The sequence below is a fragment of the Ranitomeya variabilis genome, chromosome 4 (assembly GCF_051348905.1).
Source record: "Ranitomeya variabilis isolate aRanVar5 chromosome 4, aRanVar5.hap1, whole genome shotgun sequence".
In the NCBI taxonomy this organism is placed as follows: domain Eukaryota; kingdom Metazoa; phylum Chordata; class Amphibia; order Anura; family Dendrobatidae; genus Ranitomeya; species Ranitomeya variabilis.
The window spans coordinates 253,441,623-253,463,172 of NC_135235.1; the positions used below are offsets into that span (position 1 = coordinate 253,441,623).

Genomic DNA, 21,550 nt, shown 5'->3' on the forward strand with positions numbered 1-21,550 from the left:
TCCAGCAGAACACTAACATCTATGTGGCTGCTCAAACTGTCAGAAACAGACTCCATGAGGGTGATATGAGGGCTCGATGTCCACAAGTGTGTGTTGAGTTTACAGCCCAACACTGTGCAGGGCAATTGGCATTTGCCAGAGAACATCAAGATTGGCAAATTCGACTCTGGGGCCCTGTGCTCTTCACAGATGACAGCAGATTCACACTGAGCACATGTGACAGACGTGACAGAGTCTGGAGACGCCGTGGAGAATGTTCTGCTGCCTGCAACATCCTTCAGCATGACTGGTCTGGCAGTGGGTCAGTAATGGTATGAGGCGGCATTTTTTGGAGGGCCGCACAGCCCTCCATGTGCTTGCCAGAGATAGCCTGACTGCTATTAGGTACCGAGATGAGATCCTCAGACTCACAGTGAGACCATATGCTGGTGCGGTTGGCACTGATGCATGACAATACTAGGCCTCATGTGGCTGGAGTGTGTCAGCAGTTCCTGCATGATAAAGGAATTGATGCTATGGACTGGCCCGCCCGTTCCCCAGACCTGAATCCAATCGAGCATATCTTGGACATCATGTCTCGTTCCATCAACCAACGCCACGCTTACCACAGACTGTCCAGGAGTTGGCAGATGCTTTAGTCCAGGTCTGGGATGGGAAACCCCTCAGGAGACCATCCACCGACTCATCAGGAGCATGCCCAGGCGTTGTAGGGAGGTCATACAGGCACGTGGAGGCCACACACACTACTGAGCATAATTTCCTGTCTTGAGTAATTTCCACAAAAGTTGGATAAGCCTGTAATTTTATTTTACACTTTGATTTTGAGTATCATTCCAAATCCACCCCTCCATGGGTTATTAATTTTAATTTGCATTGATCATTTTTAGGTTTTATTGTTCTAATCGCATTCCACTATGTAATTAATAAAGATTTGCAACTGGAATATTTCATTCATTGATATCTAGGATGTGGTATTGTAATGTTACCTTTTTTTTTTTAATAGTGTACAATTCCCTATAGTCCTCCTCACAGTATAATGAATTCCACATAATACTCCATTCAGTATAATGCGCCCCCCATAGTCCTCGATATAGAATAATGCAGCCCCCATATAGTAGAGCACGCAGCCTATAGTACTTGACAGAGGACAATGCAGCCTCCATATAGTATAATGCAGCCCCCATATAATACACAAGGTATAATGCACTCCCCATAGTCCTCGATAGAGAACAATGGGGCCCCATAGAGGAAAATGCAGCCACACAGAGGACAATGTGGTCCCATAGAGGACAACGCATCCCCCATAGAGTACAAAAGAGTACATCCCCCATAGTAAAAATACTATAATGCGGCCACACAGAGTATAATGCGACCCTATAGAGTACATATAGTATATTGCACACTCCAAATTACTACAGTATTATGGCCACCACAATGTACTCATTGATTTAAAATATAAAAAATTCATACTCCTCTCTCCCCATTCTCCCACTGCTCTGGTCTCTGCAGCGCATCTCCTCAGCAGCGTGGTGTGCAATGAAGGGACGTCTTTGCGCCCGCTGTGTCAGAGACAGAGGGGGATTGATGGGAGAGGGAAGGTCATCTGACGCACTCTCCTCCATTGTTGCTTTCATCTATGATGCTTGTACAAAAATTCAGCTGAAAAAAGGGCAGCACCGTTTACCTGCCCAGGTCTCTGAACAAATGCACTACAAGATGCAGCCAGCCCATATAGCACAGATGTTGGCAACACAGGTGCAATATGGGCTGGCTGCATCCTGTAGTGCATTTGTTCAGAGACCTGGGCAGGTAAGCGGTGCTGCCCTTTTTTCAGCTGAATTTTTGGAGGATTTTTTAGTCCTCTTTTGTTGCTTCGCTACTATGATGCTTGTGAATGTGTGACGTGGGGGGGCCGTGCTAGCACCGAGTTCGCTAGTTGAAAAAAGAATGCTGTCGGTGGGAAGAACAAGATAATCTTGTAGTTATGATACATTTTATTGGCTAACAGAAATAAACTAAACTATGTTACAAAGCAAGCTTTCGACACTTCTTAGGTCTTTTCCTCAGGCACAATATATCAAAGTATCTGAAGAAACACGATTATATGCACACAAAAACACAGTTCATTTATGACGCCATGCCTTTTTTTTGTGCGTGTGCTTATAATTGTGTTTCCTCAGTAGTCTAGAAAGATTGCTTTGTAACAATATATTTTATTTCTGTTAGCCATTAAAAGGCATAACTACAAGTTTTTTTATCTTGTTTTCCCACAGAGTATTCTGTTAAAGATGATGAGAACACTGTATGTAGGTGGGTGGTGACATCACTGAGAAAGCCTCCTATCCATCACCAGAGATCAGCGGTGACATCACTGAGAATGCCTCCTATCCATCACCAGAGATCAGCGGTGACATCACTGAGAATGCCTCCTATCCATCACCAGAGATCAGCGGTGACAACACTGACAATGCCTCCTATCCATCACCAGAGATCTGAGGTGACATCACTGAAAATGCCTCCTATCCATCACCAGAGATCAGCGGTGACATCACTGAGAATGCCTCCTATCCATCACCAGATATCAGAGGTGACATCACTGAGAATGCCTCCTATCCATCACCAGAGATCTGATGTGATATCACTGAGAATGCCTCCTATCCATCACCAGAGATCAGCGGTGACCTCACTGAGAATGCCTCCTATCCATCACCAGAGATCAGCGGTGACAACACTGAGAATGCCTCCTATCCATCACCAGAGATCTGAGGTGACATCAGTGAGAAAGCCTCCTATCCATCACTACAGATCAGCTGTGACGTCACTGACAATGCCTCCTATCCTTCACCAGAGATCAGCGGTGACATCACTGAGAAAGCCTCCTATCCATAACCAGAGATCAGCGGTGACAACACTGACAATGCCTCCTATCCATCACCAGAGATCAGAGGTGACCTCACTGAGAATGCCTCCTATCCATCACCAGAGATCAGCGGTGACATCACTGAGAATGTCTCCTATCCATCACCAGAGATCAGAGGTGACCTCACTGAGAATGCCTCCTATCCATCACCAGAGATCAGCGGTGACATCACTGAAAATGCCTCCTATCCATCACTAGAGATCAGCTGTGACGTCACTGACAATGCCTCCTATCCATCACCAGAGATCAGCGGTGACATCACTGAGAATGCCTCCTATCCATCACCAGAGATCAGCGGTGACATCACTGAAATTGCCTCCTATCTATCACCAGAGATCAGCGGTGACATCACTGAGAATGCCTCCTATCCATCACCAGAGATCAGCGGTGACATCACTGAGAATGCCTCCTATCCATCAACAGAGATCAGCGGTGACAACACTGAGAATGCCTCCTATCCATCACCAGAGATCTGAGGTGACATCACTGAGAAAGCCTCCTATCCATCACTAGAGATCAGCTGTGACGTCACTGACAATGCCTCCTATCCATCACCAGAGATCAGCGGTGACATCACTGAAAATGCCTCCTATCCATCACCAGAGATCAGCGGTGACATCACTGAGAAAGCCTCCTATCCATAACCAGAGATCAGCGGTGACAACACTGACAATGCCTCCTATCCATCACCAGAGATCAGAGGTGACCTCACGGAGAATGCCTCCTATCCATCACCAGAGATCAGCGGTGACCTCACTGAGAATGCCTCCTATCCATCACCAGAGATCAGAGGTGACCTCACTGAGAATGCCTCCTATCCATCACCAGAGATCAGTGGTGACATCACTGAAAATGCCTCCTATCCATCACCAGAGATCTGAGGTGACATCACTGAAAAGGCCTCCTATCCATCACTAGAGATCAGCTGTGACGTCACTGACAATGCCTCCTATCCATAACCAGAGATCAGCAGTGACAACACTGACAATGCCTCCTATCCATCACCAGAGATCTGAGGTGACATCACTGAAAAGGCCTCCTATCCATCACTAGAGATCAGCTGTGACGTCACTGACAATGCCTCCTATCCATCACCAGAGATCAGCGGTGACATCACTGAGAATGCCTCCTATCCATCACCAGAGATCAGCGGTGACATCACTGAAAATGCCTCCTATCCATCACTAGAGATCAGCTGTGACGTCACTGAGATTGCCTCCCGTCCATCACCAGAGATCAGCGGTGACATTACTGAGAATGCCTCCTATCCATCACCAGAGATCACCGGTGACCTCACTGAGAATGCCTTTTATCCATCACCAGAGATCAGCGGTGACAACACTGACAATGCCTCCTATCCATCACCAGAGATCTGAGGTGACATCACTGAAAATGCCTCCTATCCATCACTAGAGATCAGCTGTGACGTCACTGACAATGCCTCCTATACATCACCAGAGATCAGCGGTGACATCACTGAGAATGCCTCCTATCCATCACCAGAGATCAGCGGTGACATCACTGAAAATGCCTCCTATCCATCACTAGAGATCAGCTGTGACGTCACTGAGAATGCCTCCCATCCATCACCAGAGATCAGCGGTGACATTACTGAGAATGCCTCCTATCCATCACCAGAGATCAGTGGTGACATCAATGAGAATGCCTCCTATCCATCACCAGAGATCAGCGGTGACAACACTGAGAATGCCTCCTATCCATCACCAGAGATCAGTGGTGACATCACTGAGAATGTCTCCTATCCATCACCAGAGATCAGCGGTGACAACACTGAGAATGCCTCCTATCCATCACCAGAGATCTGAGGTGACATCACTGAGAATGCCTCCTATCCATCACCAGAGATCAGCGGTGACATCACTGAGAATGCCTCCTATTCATCACCAGAGATCTGAGGTGACATCACTGAGAATGCCTCCTATCCATCACCAGAGATCAGCGGTGACATCACTGAGAATGCCTCCTATTCATCACCAGAGATCTGAGGTGACATCACTGAGAATGCCTCGTATCCATCACCAGAAATCAGCAGTGACATCACTGAGAATGCCTCCTATCCATCACCAGAGATCAGCGGTGACATCACTGAGAATGTCTCCTATCCATCACCAGAGATCAGCGGTGATATCACTGAGAATGCCTCCTATCCATCACCAGAGATCAGTGGTGACACCTCTGAGAATGCCTCCTATCCATCACCAGAGATCAGCGGTGACATCACTGAGAATGCCTCCTATCCATCACCAGAGATCAGCAGTGACATCACTGAGAATGCATCCTATCGATCACCAGAGATCAGAGGTGACATCACTGAGAATGCCTCCTATCCATCACCAGAGACCAGCAGTGACATCACTGAGAATGCCTCCTATCCATCACTAGAGATCAGCGGTGACAACACTGAGAATGCCTCCTATCCATCACCAGAGATCTGAGGTGACATCACTGAGAATGCCTCCTATCCATCACCAGAGATCTGAGGTGACACCTCTGAGAATGCTTCCTATTCATCACCAGAGATTAGCAGTGACATCAGTGAGAATGCCTCCTATCCATCACCAGAGATCAGCGGTGACATCACTGAGAATACCTCCTATCCATCACCAGAGATCAGCAGTGACATCACTGAGAATTCCTCCTATCTATCACCAGAGATCAGCGGTGACATCACTGAGAATGTCTCCTATCCATCACCAGAGATCAGCGGTGACATCACTGAGAATGCCTCCTATCCATCACCAGAGATCTGAGGTGACATCACTGAGAATGCCTCCTATCCATCACTAGAGATCAGCTGTGACGTCACTGAGAATGCCTCCTATCCATCACCAGAGATCAGAGATGACATCACTGAGAATGCCTCCTATCCATCACTAGAGATCAGCGGTGACATCACTGAGAATGACTCCTATCCATCACCAGAGATCAGAGGTGACATCACTGAGAATGCCTCCTATCCATCACCAGAGATCAGCGGTGACATCACTGAGAATGCCTCCTATTCATCACCAGAGATCTGAGATGACATCACTGAGAATGCCTCCTATCCATCACCAGAGATCAGCGGTGACATCACTGAAAATGCCTCCTATCCATCACTAGAGATCAGCTGTGACGTCACTGAGATTGCCTCCCGTCCATCACCAGAGATCAGCGGTGACATTACTGAGAATGCCTCCTATCCATCACCAGAGATCAGCGGTGACATCACTGAGAATGTCTCCTATCCATCACTAGAGATCAGCGGTGACATCACTGAGAATGCCTCCTATCGATCACCAGAGATGAGAGGTGACATCAGTGAGAATGCCTCCAATCCATCACTAGAGATCAGCGGTGACATCACTGAGAATGCCTCCTATCCATCACCAGAGATCAGCGGTGACATCACTGAGAATGTCTCCTATCCATCACTAGAGATCAGCGGTGACATCACTGAGAATGCCTCCTATCGATCACCAGAGATCAGCGGTGACATCACTGAGAATGCCTCCTATCCATCACTAGAGATCACCGGTGACCTCACTGAGAATGCCTCCTATCCATCACCAGAGATCAGCGGTGACAACACTGAGAATGCCTCCTATCCATCACCAGAGATCTGAGGTGACATCAGTGAGAAAGCCTCCTATCCATCACTACAGATCAGCTGTGACGTCACTGACAATGCCTCCTACCCTTCACCAGAGATCAGCGGTGACATCACTGAGAAAGCCTCCTATCCATAACCAGAGATCAGCGGTGACAACACTGACAATGCCTCCTATCCATCACCAGAGATCAGAGGTGACCTCACTGAGAATGCCTCCTATCCATCACCAGAGATCAGCGGTGACATCACTGAGAATGTCTCCTATCCATCACCAGAGATCAGAGGTGACCTCACTGAGAATGCCTCCTATCCATCACCAGAGATCAGCGGTGACATCACTGAAAATGCCTCCTATCCATCACTAGAGATCAGCTATGACGTCACTGACAATGCCTCCTATCCATCACCAGAGATCAGCGGTGACATCACTGAGAATGCCTCCTATCCATCACCAGAGATCAGCGGTGACATCACTGAAATTGCCTCCTATCTATCACCAGAGATCAGCGGTGACATCACTGAGAATGCCTCCTATCCATCACCAGAGATCAGCGGTGACATCACTGAGAATGCCTCCTATCCATCAACAGAGATCAGCGGTGACAACACTGAGAATGCCTCCTATCCATCACCAGAGATCTGAGGTGACATCACTGAGAAAGCCTCCTATCCATCACTAGAGATCAGCTGTGACGTCACTGACAATGCCTCCTATCCATCACCAGAGATCAGCGGTGACATCACTGAAAATGCCTCCTATCCATCACCAGAGATCAGCGGTGACATCACTGAGAAAGCCTCCTATCCATAACCAGAGATCAGCGGTGACAACACTGACAATGCCTCCTATCCATCACCAGAGATCAGAGGTGACCTCACGGAGAATGCCTCCTATCCATCACCAGAGATCAGCGGTGACCTCACTGAGAATGCCTCCTATCCATCACCAGAGATCAGAGGTGACCTCACTGAGAATGCCTCCTATCCATCACCAGAGATCAGTGGTGACATCACTGAAAATGCCTCCTATCCATCACCAGAGATCTGAGGTGACATCACTGAAAAGGCCTCCTATCCATCACTAGAGATCAGCTGTGACGTCACTGACAATGCCTCCTATCCATAACCAGAGATCAGCAGTGACAACACTGACAATGCCTCCTATCCATCACCAGAGATCTGAGGTGACATCACTGAAAAGGCCTCCTATCCATCACTAGAGATCAGCTGTGACGTCACTGACAATGCCTCCTATCCATCACCAGAGATCAGCGGTGACATCACTGAGAATGCCTCCTATCCATCACCAGAGATCAGCGGTGACAACACTGAGAATGCCTCCTATCCATCACTAGAGATCAGCTGTGACGTCACTGAGATTGCCTCCCGTCCATCACCAGAGATCAGCGGTGACATTACTGAGAATGCCTCTTATCCATCACCAGAGATCAGTGGTGACATCACTGAAAATGCCTTTTATCCATCACCAGAGATCAGCGGTGACAACACTGACAATGCCTCCTATCCATCACCAGAGATCTGAGGTGACATCACTGAAAATGCCTCCTATCCATCACTAGAGATCAGCTGTGACGTCACTGACAATGCCTCCTATACATCACCAGAGATCAGCGGTGACATCACTGAGAATGCCTCCTATCCATCACCAGAGATCAGCGGTGACATCACTGAAAATGCCTCCTATCCATCACTAGAGATCAGCTGTGACGTCACTGAGAATGCCTCCCATCCATCACCAGAGATCAGCGGTGACATTACTGAGAATGCCTCCTATCCATCACCAGAGATCAGTGGTGACATCAATGAGAATGCCTCCTATCCATCACCAGAGATCAGCGGTGACAACACTGAGAATGCCTCCTATCCATCACCAGAGATCAGTGGTGACATCACTGAGAATGTCTCCTATCCATCACCAGAGATCAGCGGTGACAACACTGAGAATGCCTCCTATCCATCACCAGAGATCTGAGGTGACATCACTGAGAATGCCTCCTATCCATCACCAGAGATCAGCGGTGACATCACTGAGAATGCCTCCTATTCATCACCAGAGATCTGAGGTGACATCACTGAGAATGCCTCCTATCCATCACCAGAGATCAGCGGTGACATCACTGAGAATGCCTCCTATTCATCACCAGAGATCTGAGGTGACATCACTGAGAATGCCTCGTATCCATCACCAGAAATCAGCAGTGACATCACTGAGAATGCCTCCTATCCATCACCAGAGATCAGCGGTGACATCACTGAGAATGTCTCCTATCCATCACCAGAGATCAGCGGTGATATCACTGAGAATGCCTCCTATCCATCACCAGAGATCAGTGGTGACACCTCTGAGAATGCCTCCTATCCATCACCAGAGATCAGCGGTGACATCACTGAGAATGCCTCCTATCCATCACCAGAGATCAGCAGTGACATCACTGAGAATGCATCCTATCGATCACCAGAGATCAGAGGTGACATCACTGAGAATGCCTCCTATCCATCACCAGAGACCAGCAGTGACATCACTGAGAATGCCTCCTATCCATCACTAGAGATCAGCGGTGACAACACTGAGAATGCCTCCTATCCATCACCAGAGATCTGAGGTGACATCACTGAGAATGCCTCCTATCCATCACCAGAGATCTGAGGTGACACCTCTGAGAATGCTTCCTATTCATCACCAGAGATTAGCAGTGACATCAGTGAGAATGCCTCCTATCCATCACCAGAGATTAGCGGTGACATCACAGAGAATGCCTCCTATCCATCACCAGAGATCAGCAGTGACATCACTGAGAATTCCTCCTATCCATCACCAGAGATCAGCGGTGACATCACTGAGAATGTCTCCTATCCATCACCAGAGATCAGCGGTGACATCACTGAGAATGCCTCCTATCCATCACCAGAGATCTGAGGTGACATCACTGAGAATGCCTCCTATCCATCACTAGAGATCAGCTGTGACGTCACTGAGAATGCCTCCTATCCATCACCAGAGATCAGAGATGACATCACTGAGAATGCCTCCTATCCATCACTAGAGATCAGCGGTGACATCACTGAGAATGACTCCTATCCATCACCAGAGATCTGAGGTGACATCACTGAGAATGCCTCCTATCCATCACCAGAGATCAGCGGTGACATCACTGAGAATGCCTCCTATTCATCACCAGAGATCTGAGATGACATCACTGAGAATGCCTCCTATCCATCACCAGAGATCAGCGGTGACATCACTGAAAATGCCTCCTATCCATCACTAGAGATCAGCTGTGACGTCACTGAGATTGCCTCCCGTCCATCACCAGAGATCAGCGGTGACATTACTGAGAATGCCTCCTATCCATCACCAGAGATCAGCGGTGACATCACTGAGAATGTCTCCTATCCATCACTAGAGATCAGCGGTGACATCACTGAGAATGCCTCCTATCCATCACCAGAGATTAGCAGTGACATCAGTGAGAATGCCTCCTATCCATCACCAGAGATCAGCAGTGACATCACTGAGAATGCCTCCTATCCATCACCAGAGATCAGCAGTGACATCACTGAGAATGCCTCCTATCGATCACCAGAGATGAGAGGTGACATCAGTGAGAATGCCTCCTATCCATCACTAGAGATCAGCAGTGACATCACTGAGAATGCCTCCTATCCATCACCAGAGATCAGCAGTGACATCACTGAGAATGCCTCCTATCGATCACCAGAGATCAGCAGTGACATCACTGAGAATGCCTCCTATCGATCACCAGAGATGAGAGGTGACATCACTGAGAATGCCTCCTATCCATCACCAGAGATCAGCAGTGACATCACTGAGAATGCCTCCTATCGATCACCAGAGATGAGAGGTGACATCAGTGAGAATGCCTCCTATCCATCACTAGAGATCAGCAGTGACATCACTGAGAATGCCTCCTATCCATCACCAGAGATCAGCAGTGACATCACTGAGAATGCCTCCTATCCATCACCAGAGATCAGCAGTGACATCACTGAGAATGCCTCCTATCGATCACCAGAGATGAGAGGTGACATCAGTGAGAATGCCTCCTATCCATCACTAGAGATCAGCAGTGACATCACTGAGAATGCCTCCTATCCATCACCAGAGATCAGCAGTGACATCACTGAGAATGCCTCCTATCGATCACCAGAGATGAGAGGTGACATCACTGAGAATGCCTCCTATCCATCACCAGAGATTAGCAGTGACATCAGTAAGAATGCCTCCTATACATCACCAGAGATCAGCAGTGACATCACTGAGAATGCCTCTTATCCATCACCAGAGATTAGCGGTGACATCACTGAGAATGCCTCCTATCCATCACCAGAGATCAGCGGTGACATCACTGAGAATGCCTCCTATCCATCACTAGAGATCAGCTGTGACGTCACTGAGATTGCCTCCCGTCCATCACCAGAGACCAGCGGTGACATTACTGAGAATGCCTCCTATCCATCACCAGAGATCAGCGGTGACATCACTGAGAATGTCTCCTATCCATCACTAGAGATCAGCGGTGACATCACTGAGAATGCCTCCTATCGATCACCAGAGATGAGAGGTGACATCAGTGAGAATGCCTCCTATCCATCACCAGAGATTAGCAGTGACATCAGTGAGAATGCCTCCTATCCATCACCAGAGATCAGCAGTGACATCACTGAGAATGCCTCCTATCCATCACCAGAGATCAGCAGTGACATCACTGAGAATGCCTCCTATCGATCACCAGAGATGAGAGGTGACATCAGTGAGAATGCCTCCTATCCATCACTAGAGATCAGCAGTGACATCACTGAGAATGCCTCCTATCCATCACCAGAGATCAGCAGTGACATCACTGAGAATGCCTCCTATCGATCACCAGAGATGAGAGGTGACATCACTGAGAATGCCTCCTATCCATCACCAGAGATTAGCAGTGACATCAGTGAGAATGCCTCCTATACATCACCAGAGATCAGCAGTGACATCACTGAGAATGCCTCTTATCCATCACCAGAGATTAGCGGTGACATCACTGAGAATGCCTCTTATCCATCACCAGAGATTAGCGGTGACATCACTGAGAATGCCTCCTATCCATCACCAGAGATCAGCGGTGACATCACTGAGAATGCCTCCTATCCATCACCAGAGATCAGCGGTGACATCACTGAGAATGCCTCCTATCCATCACTAGAGATCAGCGGTGACATCACTGAGAATGCCTCCTATTCATCACCCTGTATATAAGAGTGTACGGTCACCCGCCTCACATGTACCCTGTATACAGAGTATCCGGTCACCCGCCTCACATTTACTCTGTATATACAGTATACCATCACCCGCCTCACATGTACCCTGTATATAGAGTATCCAGTCACCCGCCTCACATGTACCCTGTATACAGAGTATCCGGTCACCCGCCTCACATGTACCCTGTATATACAGTATACGATCACCCGCCTCACATGTACCCTGTATATAGAGTATCCGGTCACCCGCCTCACATGTACCCCTGTATATAAGAGTATACGATCACCCGCCTCAAATGTACCCTGTATATACAGTACACGGTCACCCCCCTCACATGTACCCTTTGTATAGAGATTACGTTCACTCGTCTCACATGTACCCTGTATATACAGTATACGGTCACCTGCCTCACACGTACCCTGTATATAGAGTGTACGGTCACCCGCCTCACATGTACCCTTTATATAGAGCATGCGGTCACCCGCCTCACATGTACCCTGTATATAGAGCGTACGGTCACCCGCCTCACTTGTACCCTTTATATAGAGTATACGGTCACCCGCCTCACATGTACCCTGTACATACAATATACGATCACCCGCCTCACATGTACCCTGTATATAGAGTATCCGGTCACCCATCTCACATGTATCCTGTATATACAGTATACGGTCACCTGCCTCACATGTACCCTGTATATAGAGTGTACGGTCACCCGCCTCACATGTACCCTTTATATAGAGCTTACGGTCACCCGTCTCACATGTACCCTGTATATAGAGTGTACGGTCACCTGCCTCACTTGTACCCTTTATATAGAGTATACGGTCACCCGCCTCACATGTACCCTGTATATAGAGGATAAGGTCACTCGCCTCACATGTACCCTGTATATAGAGTATACGGTCACTCGCCTCACATGTACCCTGTATATAGAGTATATGGTCACTCGCCTCACTTGTACCCTTTATATAGAGTATACGGTCACCCGCCTCACATGTACCCTGTATATAGAGTATCCGGTCACCCGCCTCACTTGTACCCTTTATATAGAGTATATGGTCACTCGCCTCACATGTACCCTGTATATAGAGTATAAGGTCACCCGCCTCACATGTACCCTGTATATAGAGTATCCGGTCACCCGCCTCACTTGTACCCTTTATATAGAGTATACGGTCACTCGCCTCACATGTACCCTGTATATAGAGGATAGGATATGGTCACTCGCCTCACATGTACCCTGTATATAGAGTATATGGTCACCTGCCTCACCTGTACCCTGTGTATAGAGTATATGGTCACCCGCCTCACATGTACCCTGTATATAGAGTATATAGTCACCCGCCTCACCTGTACCCTGTGTATAGAGTATATGGTCACCCGCCTCACATGTACCCTGTATATAGAGTATATGGTCACTCGCCTCACATGTACCCTGTATATAGAGTATATAGTCACCCGCCTCACATGTACCCTGTATATAGAGTATATGGTCACTCGCCTCACATGTACCCTGTATATAGAGTATATGGTCACCCACCTCACCTGTACCCTGTGTATAGAGTATATGGTCACCCGCCTCACATGTACCCTGTATATAGATTATATGGTCACTCGCCTCACATGTACCCTGTATATAGAGTATATGGTCACCCGCCTCACATGTACCCTGTATATAGAGTATATGGTCACCCGCCTCACATGTACCCTGTATATAGAGTATCCAGTCACCCGCCTCACTTGTACCCTTTATATAGAGTATACGGTCACTCGCCTCACATGTACCCTGTATATAGAGGATAGGATATGGTCACTCGCCTCACATGTACCCTGTATATAGAGTATATGGTCACCCGCCTCACCTGTACCCTGTGTATAGAGTATATGGTCACCCGCCTCACATGTACCCTGTATATAGAGTATATGGTCACTCGCCTCACATGTACCCTGTATATAGAGTATATGGTCACCCGCCTCACCTGTACCCTGTATATAGAGTATATGGTCACTCGCCTCACATGTACCCTGTATATAGAGTATATGGTCACCCGCCTCACCTGTACCCTGTGTATAGAGTATATGGCCACCCGCCTCACATGTACCCTGTATATAGAGTATATGGTCACTCGCCTCACATGTACCCTGTATATAGAGTATATGGTCACCCGCCTCACCTGTACCCTGTGTATAGAGTACATGGTCACCCGCCTCACCTGTACCCTGTTTATAGAGTATATGGTCACCCGCCTCACATGTACCCTGTATATAGAGTATATGGTCACCCACCTGACATGTACCCTGTATATAGAGTATACGGTCACTCGCCTCACATGTACCCTGTATATAGAGTATACGGTCACCCGCCTCACATGTACCCTGTATATAAAGTATACGGTCACCCGTCTCACATGTACCCTGTATATAGAGTATACGGTCACCCACCTCACATGTACCCTGTATATAAAGTATACGGTCACCCGTCTCACATGTACCCTGTATATAGAGTATACGGTCACCCACCTCACATGTACCCTGTATATAAAGTATACGGTCACCCGTCTCACATGTACCCTGTATATAGAGTATACGGTCACCCACCTCACATGTACCCTGTATATAAAGTATCTGGTCACCCGCCTCACATGTACCCTGTATATAGAGTATACGGTCACCCGCCTTACATGTACCCTGTATATACAATATCCGGTCACCCGTCTCACATGTACCCTTTATATAGAGTATATGGTCACCCGCCTCACATGTACCCTATATATGCAGTATACGTCACCCGCCTCACATGTACCCTGTATATACAGTATACGGTCACCCGCCTCACATGTACCCTGTATATACAGTATACGGTCACCCGCCTCACATGTACACTGTATACAGGGTATGTGCCTCAGACGTTGCTGGTCCGTAGTTCCAATTTCTCACTTTGGTAGTAAATTGACTTTTTTTTTTACTTGGAAACTGAATTTTCACATTTGTGACAATTTCCAGGAAGTTTCCTAGTCTAGTCCCAGTATGGAGTGAATATCCATATAAATAGAGTCCAGGACACAAGCCTCCCCGAACAGGACAATATGAAGAAGGATCCAGATTGTCCTCCATCCTTGAAAACAGGACGTGGACATCACCGCCAGACAAAGCTGTAAACATGGCATCCCATAATAGAAAGGGGCAGGAAATGTGATGAGAATAGGACTTGGGACAGATATAGAAATTAGTGAAACATACGGAGAGCACTCAGCAGCCCATAGGGGAAAATGATGGGGGTCTTAATGGGGTGAGTACAGGATGAGAGAATGGGCTGATTGTGAAACAGCGCCACTTCGGCTTAGGGGTCATATCAGGGATTGCAGCTCTACTGAAGTGAGATGCTGCTGATCTTCAACAGCAGTCACACCTGGGCCCTGATGTCTGGAGGGCCCACCTAAGAAATTATTATCAAAGGCACGTCATGGGGCAGTGGCCCTTTTACAAGATTTACACTGGGAAGTTTTTATTGAGCCCACCACCCTTCTATCTACTTGGGGGTGCAGGATCACACTGAGCTTGGTGTGTGATCTGAAAGTCGCTTTTGCAAGTCGATGGAGCATCAAGATTCCATAGACTTACATTGTAAAAGCAACACTCGGCTCAGACATAAACCCCGATGTGATCCAGCATGAACCAGAAGAGGACTGGATCTATGGTCAGACTTTAATCACAGTTTGATTAGAGTATGATCCGATTTTATTGGAGATGTAGAGATGTGATTTTTCCCACAGACCAATAGAGTTGAATCCAATTCTCGGAGGTAAATTGTGCATGCTACAATATTTTTCCCAGGACAACTTGGTCCGAGGAAAAAAAATAAAAATTTGGACTTGTGCACAGTCCCATAGAATAACATGGGTATGAGTGCTATCCGTGAAAACCACAGAGAGCACGTGTCTGAGTTATTTGGTCGTCTGCACAAGCCCTTGGGGATCATATGGCCAAGTGTGATGATCGTAGTAACATACTCACTGGTCAACGTCTTCTCCCAGTTTCAGCGGTGCTCCGGTCCCTGCTGGCATCACTCCCCCGCTTCTGTAACCTGCCGGATCCTTGTGTGTAGATCACCTTCTAAATATGACTATGAGACTGTAAACTAGGCCTCGTCCTGAGTCTTGTAGACTTGCATTAAGAAAATTCTAAAAGTGGCGTCCAGTCTACACAGCGACCAGTGTGGGACTTAGCAGGTCACAAGTGCAGTCACTTGACCCAGAAGCGCCAGTGAAAACGTCAGAAGACGGCGATCAGTGAGTTATGTTACTACAATCATTACACTTCGGGAAGAGTCAGACGCCATATAACTCAGACGAGGATCGCAACGCAATGCTTGGACTGGCCGACCACAGCATGACAGCATGTATTCCTATGCAGCTGTCATGCTCTAGTCTAGAGAGCCACCAGGCCGTTCGAGCATTGCGCTGTGATCCTCGTCCGAGTTATATGGCAGTCTGACTCTTCCCTTACACACGATTCCTAACGGGCAAATTAAAAAACATTACCGTAACTGGGCTCTAACAATCTCTGCTTGCTGTCAATTAAAGGGAACAGAGTTTTAGGGCTCAGACAAATGGTCATATAAGATCGCACTGCGGTGCATGGACTGGCACTACACCTCCACTGACCCGAGTGTGACAGCGTAATGTATTTCTATGGAGCTCAGGTAAGGAGACCGATGGACTCGCACGAGAAATACTGCCGTCTGTCTGCCCCATAAAGTGAGGTCTGACCCAAGCTTGATCACTGATATTAATCATCAATGATGTTATCAGTCGAGATCTCTGATACCTGTCAGTGAATTTGTAAAGTTCCTCCATCTATATGGTGGAAGCCCTTCTGATCTAATTCTTTTCACAGCTGAGCGTTTGTTACAATTGTATCCAGTCTAGATAATCATCTTACAGCTAGCACAGCTTTGGCAGCACAAATCTCTCTCCTTCCATTAACTACAACATATCAGAAAAGGTAGAAAAAAATTATCATTCTGGAGGGAATTGTATAAGGAGGAAACAGGTAGAAAACTCGAAGACATTTTAGCAACGAGTATTAAAGATATATCATCACCTTGGACATTTATGACTAGTGTTATGTTAATGGAGCCTCCCACTATCAGAAATCTATGGCATATCCTGTAGAAATGTTATTGCTGGGAGTTCCCCTTTATTTTAAATGTTTCTATTCACTGTCAGCAAGCAAAGCTCTATTCACTGTCAGCAAGCAAAGCTCTTTTAAACAGGAGTGATTAAAGCTAAATTCTCACATAGTAAATTGAACAGTTCTGTTCTGTAATCTATAAAAATCAGGCCGGTAATTGCAATGAGAAAGGTAATCAGGAATAATAGGAAGGATCAGCGGATAATCTGTCTCCGTGCTGATCGTCACCGCTCTATAACCATCGTCCGAAAATAAAACTGACCTATTCCCAATAATGGAGTCCTCTATCAGATGATGTTTAATGCAGACTGACAGATTAAAGACCCTTTTACTAAAGTAGACGATCACCTGAATGATTGTTCGTACGATTGTTCATTCACAATCATTACCCAATGTAAAAATGCCCAGCCAACCTACAAAAAGTCATAATCAGCGGCACATCCCCACCGTGTACACAGATGTGCTGCCGACAATAACGTAAAGGGTTTTATATCAACCGTAGCAATAATCATTTATTCGAAATCTCCACAATACTTGTAATACATACACAATGACATTACTATATCTTCAGTCGGTGCGAATTGTGGGCAATGATCTCCTTGTGAAAAAGGACCTTTAAGGCTACGTTCACATGTTGATTTTTAAGCGGCTGACAAAATTCAAGACAAAAATGTCCTGTGTGAAGTCAACCGAAACATGTCAGATTCATATCAATTAACCATTGAATTATGTTGAGTTTGGTTGGACAGATCTTGGTCAGATATCTGCATGTATAATGGCAGAATAGTATGGCGGTCAGAGGAGCGCTAGGAACTACAGGACACAGGTATTTTGGGTAAGTGCACAAAGTGTTTCGACGGTACCCCGTCTTCATCAGGTGGAGATTTGAATGAAGCCGGGGTACTGTCGAAACGTGTTGTGGACTTACCCAAAATACCTGTGTCCTGTAGTTCCTAGCGCTCCTCTGACCGCCATACTAGTCTACCAATGCATCTATCCTCCATTGGAGGTATATGGCTGGAGCTGCGGTGGACTATTTTTTCATCTGAACTATCAGCCTCCTAAGCGCTCCCCTGAGACCGCTATCTGACTGTTATCTGCATGTATAATGGCACTCAAAGGGTGGATTCACACAAAGTGGTCACATTGCAATTTTGTGGTTTTTTTTTTTTTTAATCACAGCAAAATAATGTGCTTTTGCTACAATATTTAAAAAAAACACCCCCGACCACATTGAGTAAACCCATTTTTTGTGGTGGTATCACATACAGGTGTGGAAATTTGGTGAGGCCACTTTTCTACTGGGAAAAAAGTCATAAATTATGGCATATTTGCATCATAGGTTGCAACTTTTTCCTGTATTTTGGTCGCTCTGCCAACTTTTTGAAAAGTGGCCACTGCTGAACAGGATGTGAAACCATCATAAAGGTGATTTTACATGGGGGAGCTTTCATGCTTAAAAAATAAATTTTAAAAATGGCGGATTCCTAATTGTTGTCTTATATAAACACATGTAGCGATTGACTGAGTGTCGAGAATGAGCTTTTCTTCATAGATTTTATTTTAAGATGACCTAAAAATGACTGATCATTATCTACTTCATCATCATAAGTCCTCGCATAAACCTAGTAGTTGTCAGCCATGGAAACAGGAGGAAAGATGAGCGATTTCAGCAGCGATAACAATTAGTAAGTTTTGTTATAATTGTCTCTCGAACATGAAAAATTGCTCTGTCGTTAACTAGCGCTGATATCTTCACATAGAAGAGACCTCCGTTCATTCTTCGTGTATATACCAGACTACAGGTCACAACAATTCTACACAAATTACGGTAGTTCCAGCAACTGCACAAACAAAGGTCAAAATGATCATCCCCTCCAGGGTCGGCCCTTACCTCTCAGGCGGTGTCTCCTGCCGGGTCTGTGGTGGTGGACATGTCTTGGCTGTCGGTGGGAAGTCACCAAGTAATGTTTCTTGTACTCTACTGCATGGTTGCATTGACAGTAGTTCACCTGCAGGCTCCACCGCAGCGGCAGGAATGCAAAAATCACAACAAAAAAAATAAAAAACATTACTTTTGACCACAAAGACTCCCACCAATGTCAACGTAAAACTTGGGTCCAGGCAACGGGAGATGCCCACAAGCCGCCGTGAAGTGACTGTTGCTGAGAGTAAACCTGTGGCTTGTGCATCCTACCCCGTGTGTCCAACTCGGGATAAATTATTTAGAATTTGTTATGAAGGATGTTTTTCAACAGCTTTTGTGCTTTTTTTTTTTTCTTCTTACTCTCTCATTCCTCCTCCTTTATGAAGATGTGGAACAATGGAATAGAAAAGCATGCAAGACCCCATGCTGAGAGAAGGGCTGAGAAGTTTAGGGGGGCTCCACTTTCCCCAGCATCTGTGTCATGGGGAAGAGAAGCCCATGGGGTGGGGGCTCACGGGACAGTACTTTGCACCATTAAGTAAATAGAGAGGTAATTTGTGTTTTTATTTTCTCATGAATTCCAGCCAGCACTAGTCACATTGTCGTTTTTATTTTTTTTGCAGTGTTTTTGTTTTCTTTTTGAAATCTTGGGTAAAAAGAAAAATAGTTGTGTCACAATGCGATTTTCAGCAATCCTCCACAAGATTGACCGCATAATTGAATAGTGAAGCAGCTTTGGCTGACGACCGTTTCCAACCTGAATTGATGGCCCTTTTATAGTGTTTAAAGCATCGGCGAAGTCTTTGTCAGAGTCGGTGAATTTTTCGAAGGGAGCTTAAGACGTTTCCATTTGTCAGGACAGGACAATGCCCTTTAAATGCTCCCAATCACATTTACCTTCGTAGGTTGCAATTACGTGGAGTGGGTCAGCCGTGTTGGAAAACATTCGTCGATGGTGGTAGGTCTTAGTATCATCACCTCTTGTTTCCATGTTGCACGGGACAATTCCTTCTCTCCTGGTGAGGAACAAACATAATTAGCTGCAGGAAATTTGTACCACTTAAGAGTTTGGTGTAGGGGCCATTTATCATTGCCATTGAAAAGCTGACAGGATGGTGGAAAGTGATGAAGGAACCATTTAGGACACAGGACTGCGGACTGTATAGTCCTGAATGATGTTTTGTAAGTCAGGTCACCATTGTTGTTTAGCTACATAATTGGGGAAATGTCGATGATATCCTTAATTAAAATGGCTGGACTGTGCCGGAATAATAATGAAGAGATTCTCCTACAAAGAGTTTTCATGAACAAGGCAAATTTCAGATTAATTCACGACCAGATAGTATTGAAAAAATACAGCGCCATCCATCAGCGTCTTTAGAGTTGTCAAAGGAGCCAGAATCAAGTTGTCGATTGACCTTGTGTGGAATTCATTAGAAGCCCATACCTACCGCCATCAGCCAGAAAGACATCAGCTCCTGGGCCTGTGGGAAAGGGGGATTGGGTTAAAAATATTGGACTATCCCTAGAACAAGAGCAGCAAAATAAAAGTGTAAGGCTACTTTCACACTAGCGTCGTGCACTGCACGTCGCTATGCGACGTTGCGGCGCACCGACGCTAGCGTTGAAAGCGCCGCACAACAGGGGCAGCGGATGCAGTTTTCCAACGCATCCGCTGCCCCATTGTGAGGTGTGGGGAGGAGGTGGCGGAGTTCCGGCCGCGCATGCGCGGTCGGAAATGCTGCGGACGATGCACCAAAAAACGTTACAAGCAACGTTTTTTGGTGGCGACGGTCCGACGCAACACGACGCACGACGGTTGCGACGTATGGCAATGCGTCACTAATAAAAGTCTATGGAGAAAAAAACGCATCCTGCAAGCACTTTTGCAGGATGCGTTTTTTCTGCAAAACGACGCATAGCGACGTGCAGTGCATGATGCTAGTGTGAAAGTAGCCTAAGCCAGCAAGAAGTAAACCTAAAGACAAGTTATTTGTGGATGCACTGGCAAATAGTTACAGATGCAAAAAAAAAAGGTTTGCCAGCATCCAAGAGTTAAAAGGTGCAAAGAAATCTATTACTCTGTGCTCACTGCCGCAAAACAAACTTACTTCTCATCTCTCATATCCTCCCTGTCTCACAACCCTAAACAGCTTTTCAACACTTTCAATTCTCTAATCCCTCCCCCCGCACCCCCTCCCTCTTCTCTCATTTCTGCTGAAGACTTTGCCTCTTTCTTTAAACAGAAGATCGATACGATCAGAGAAAGCTTTGGCCCACAGCGCCCACTGCCCCTCTTAGCTGCTCACCCCTGCTCCTCCACCATGACAGAAGATCAGCTCTCCACCCTCCTGTCAAGATCACACCTCACCACCTGCACGCTCGACCCGCTCCCATCCCACCTCATCCCTAACCTTTCCACGGTCTTCATCCCAACCCTAACGCACCTCTTCAACCTCTCACTCACAACAGGTGTCTTTCCCTCATCCTTCAAGCATGCCAAGATCACACCCATCCTCAAAAAGCCCTCCCTCGACCCATCCTCTGTGTCTAGCTATCGCCCGATATCTCTTCTTCCTTATGCCTCCAAATTGCTGGAGCAACACATCCATC

General features: G+C 46.6%; 1 protein-coding gene across 2 annotated transcripts in view; it reads right to left on the bottom strand.

Moving 5' to 3' along the window:
* ROBO4 (roundabout guidance receptor 4) overlaps positions 1-21,550 on the bottom strand; it is a 131,266-nt gene that overhangs the window by 80,600 nt on the left and 29,116 nt on the right. The window contains exons 2-3 of one of the 2 annotated variants that reach the window (XM_077249561.1): positions 19,835-19,953; positions 18,905-19,583 (exon numbers count right to left, since the gene is read on the bottom strand). In XM_077249561.1, coding sequence (XP_077105676.1) covers positions 18,905-19,082 — 178 coding nt within the window. In that variant the 5' untranslated portion in view covers positions 19,083-19,583; positions 19,835-19,953. Of the gene's footprint in view, positions 1-18,904; positions 19,954-21,550 lie in introns of both variants that reach the window. The other variant, XM_077249560.1, reaches the window with a different exon arrangement.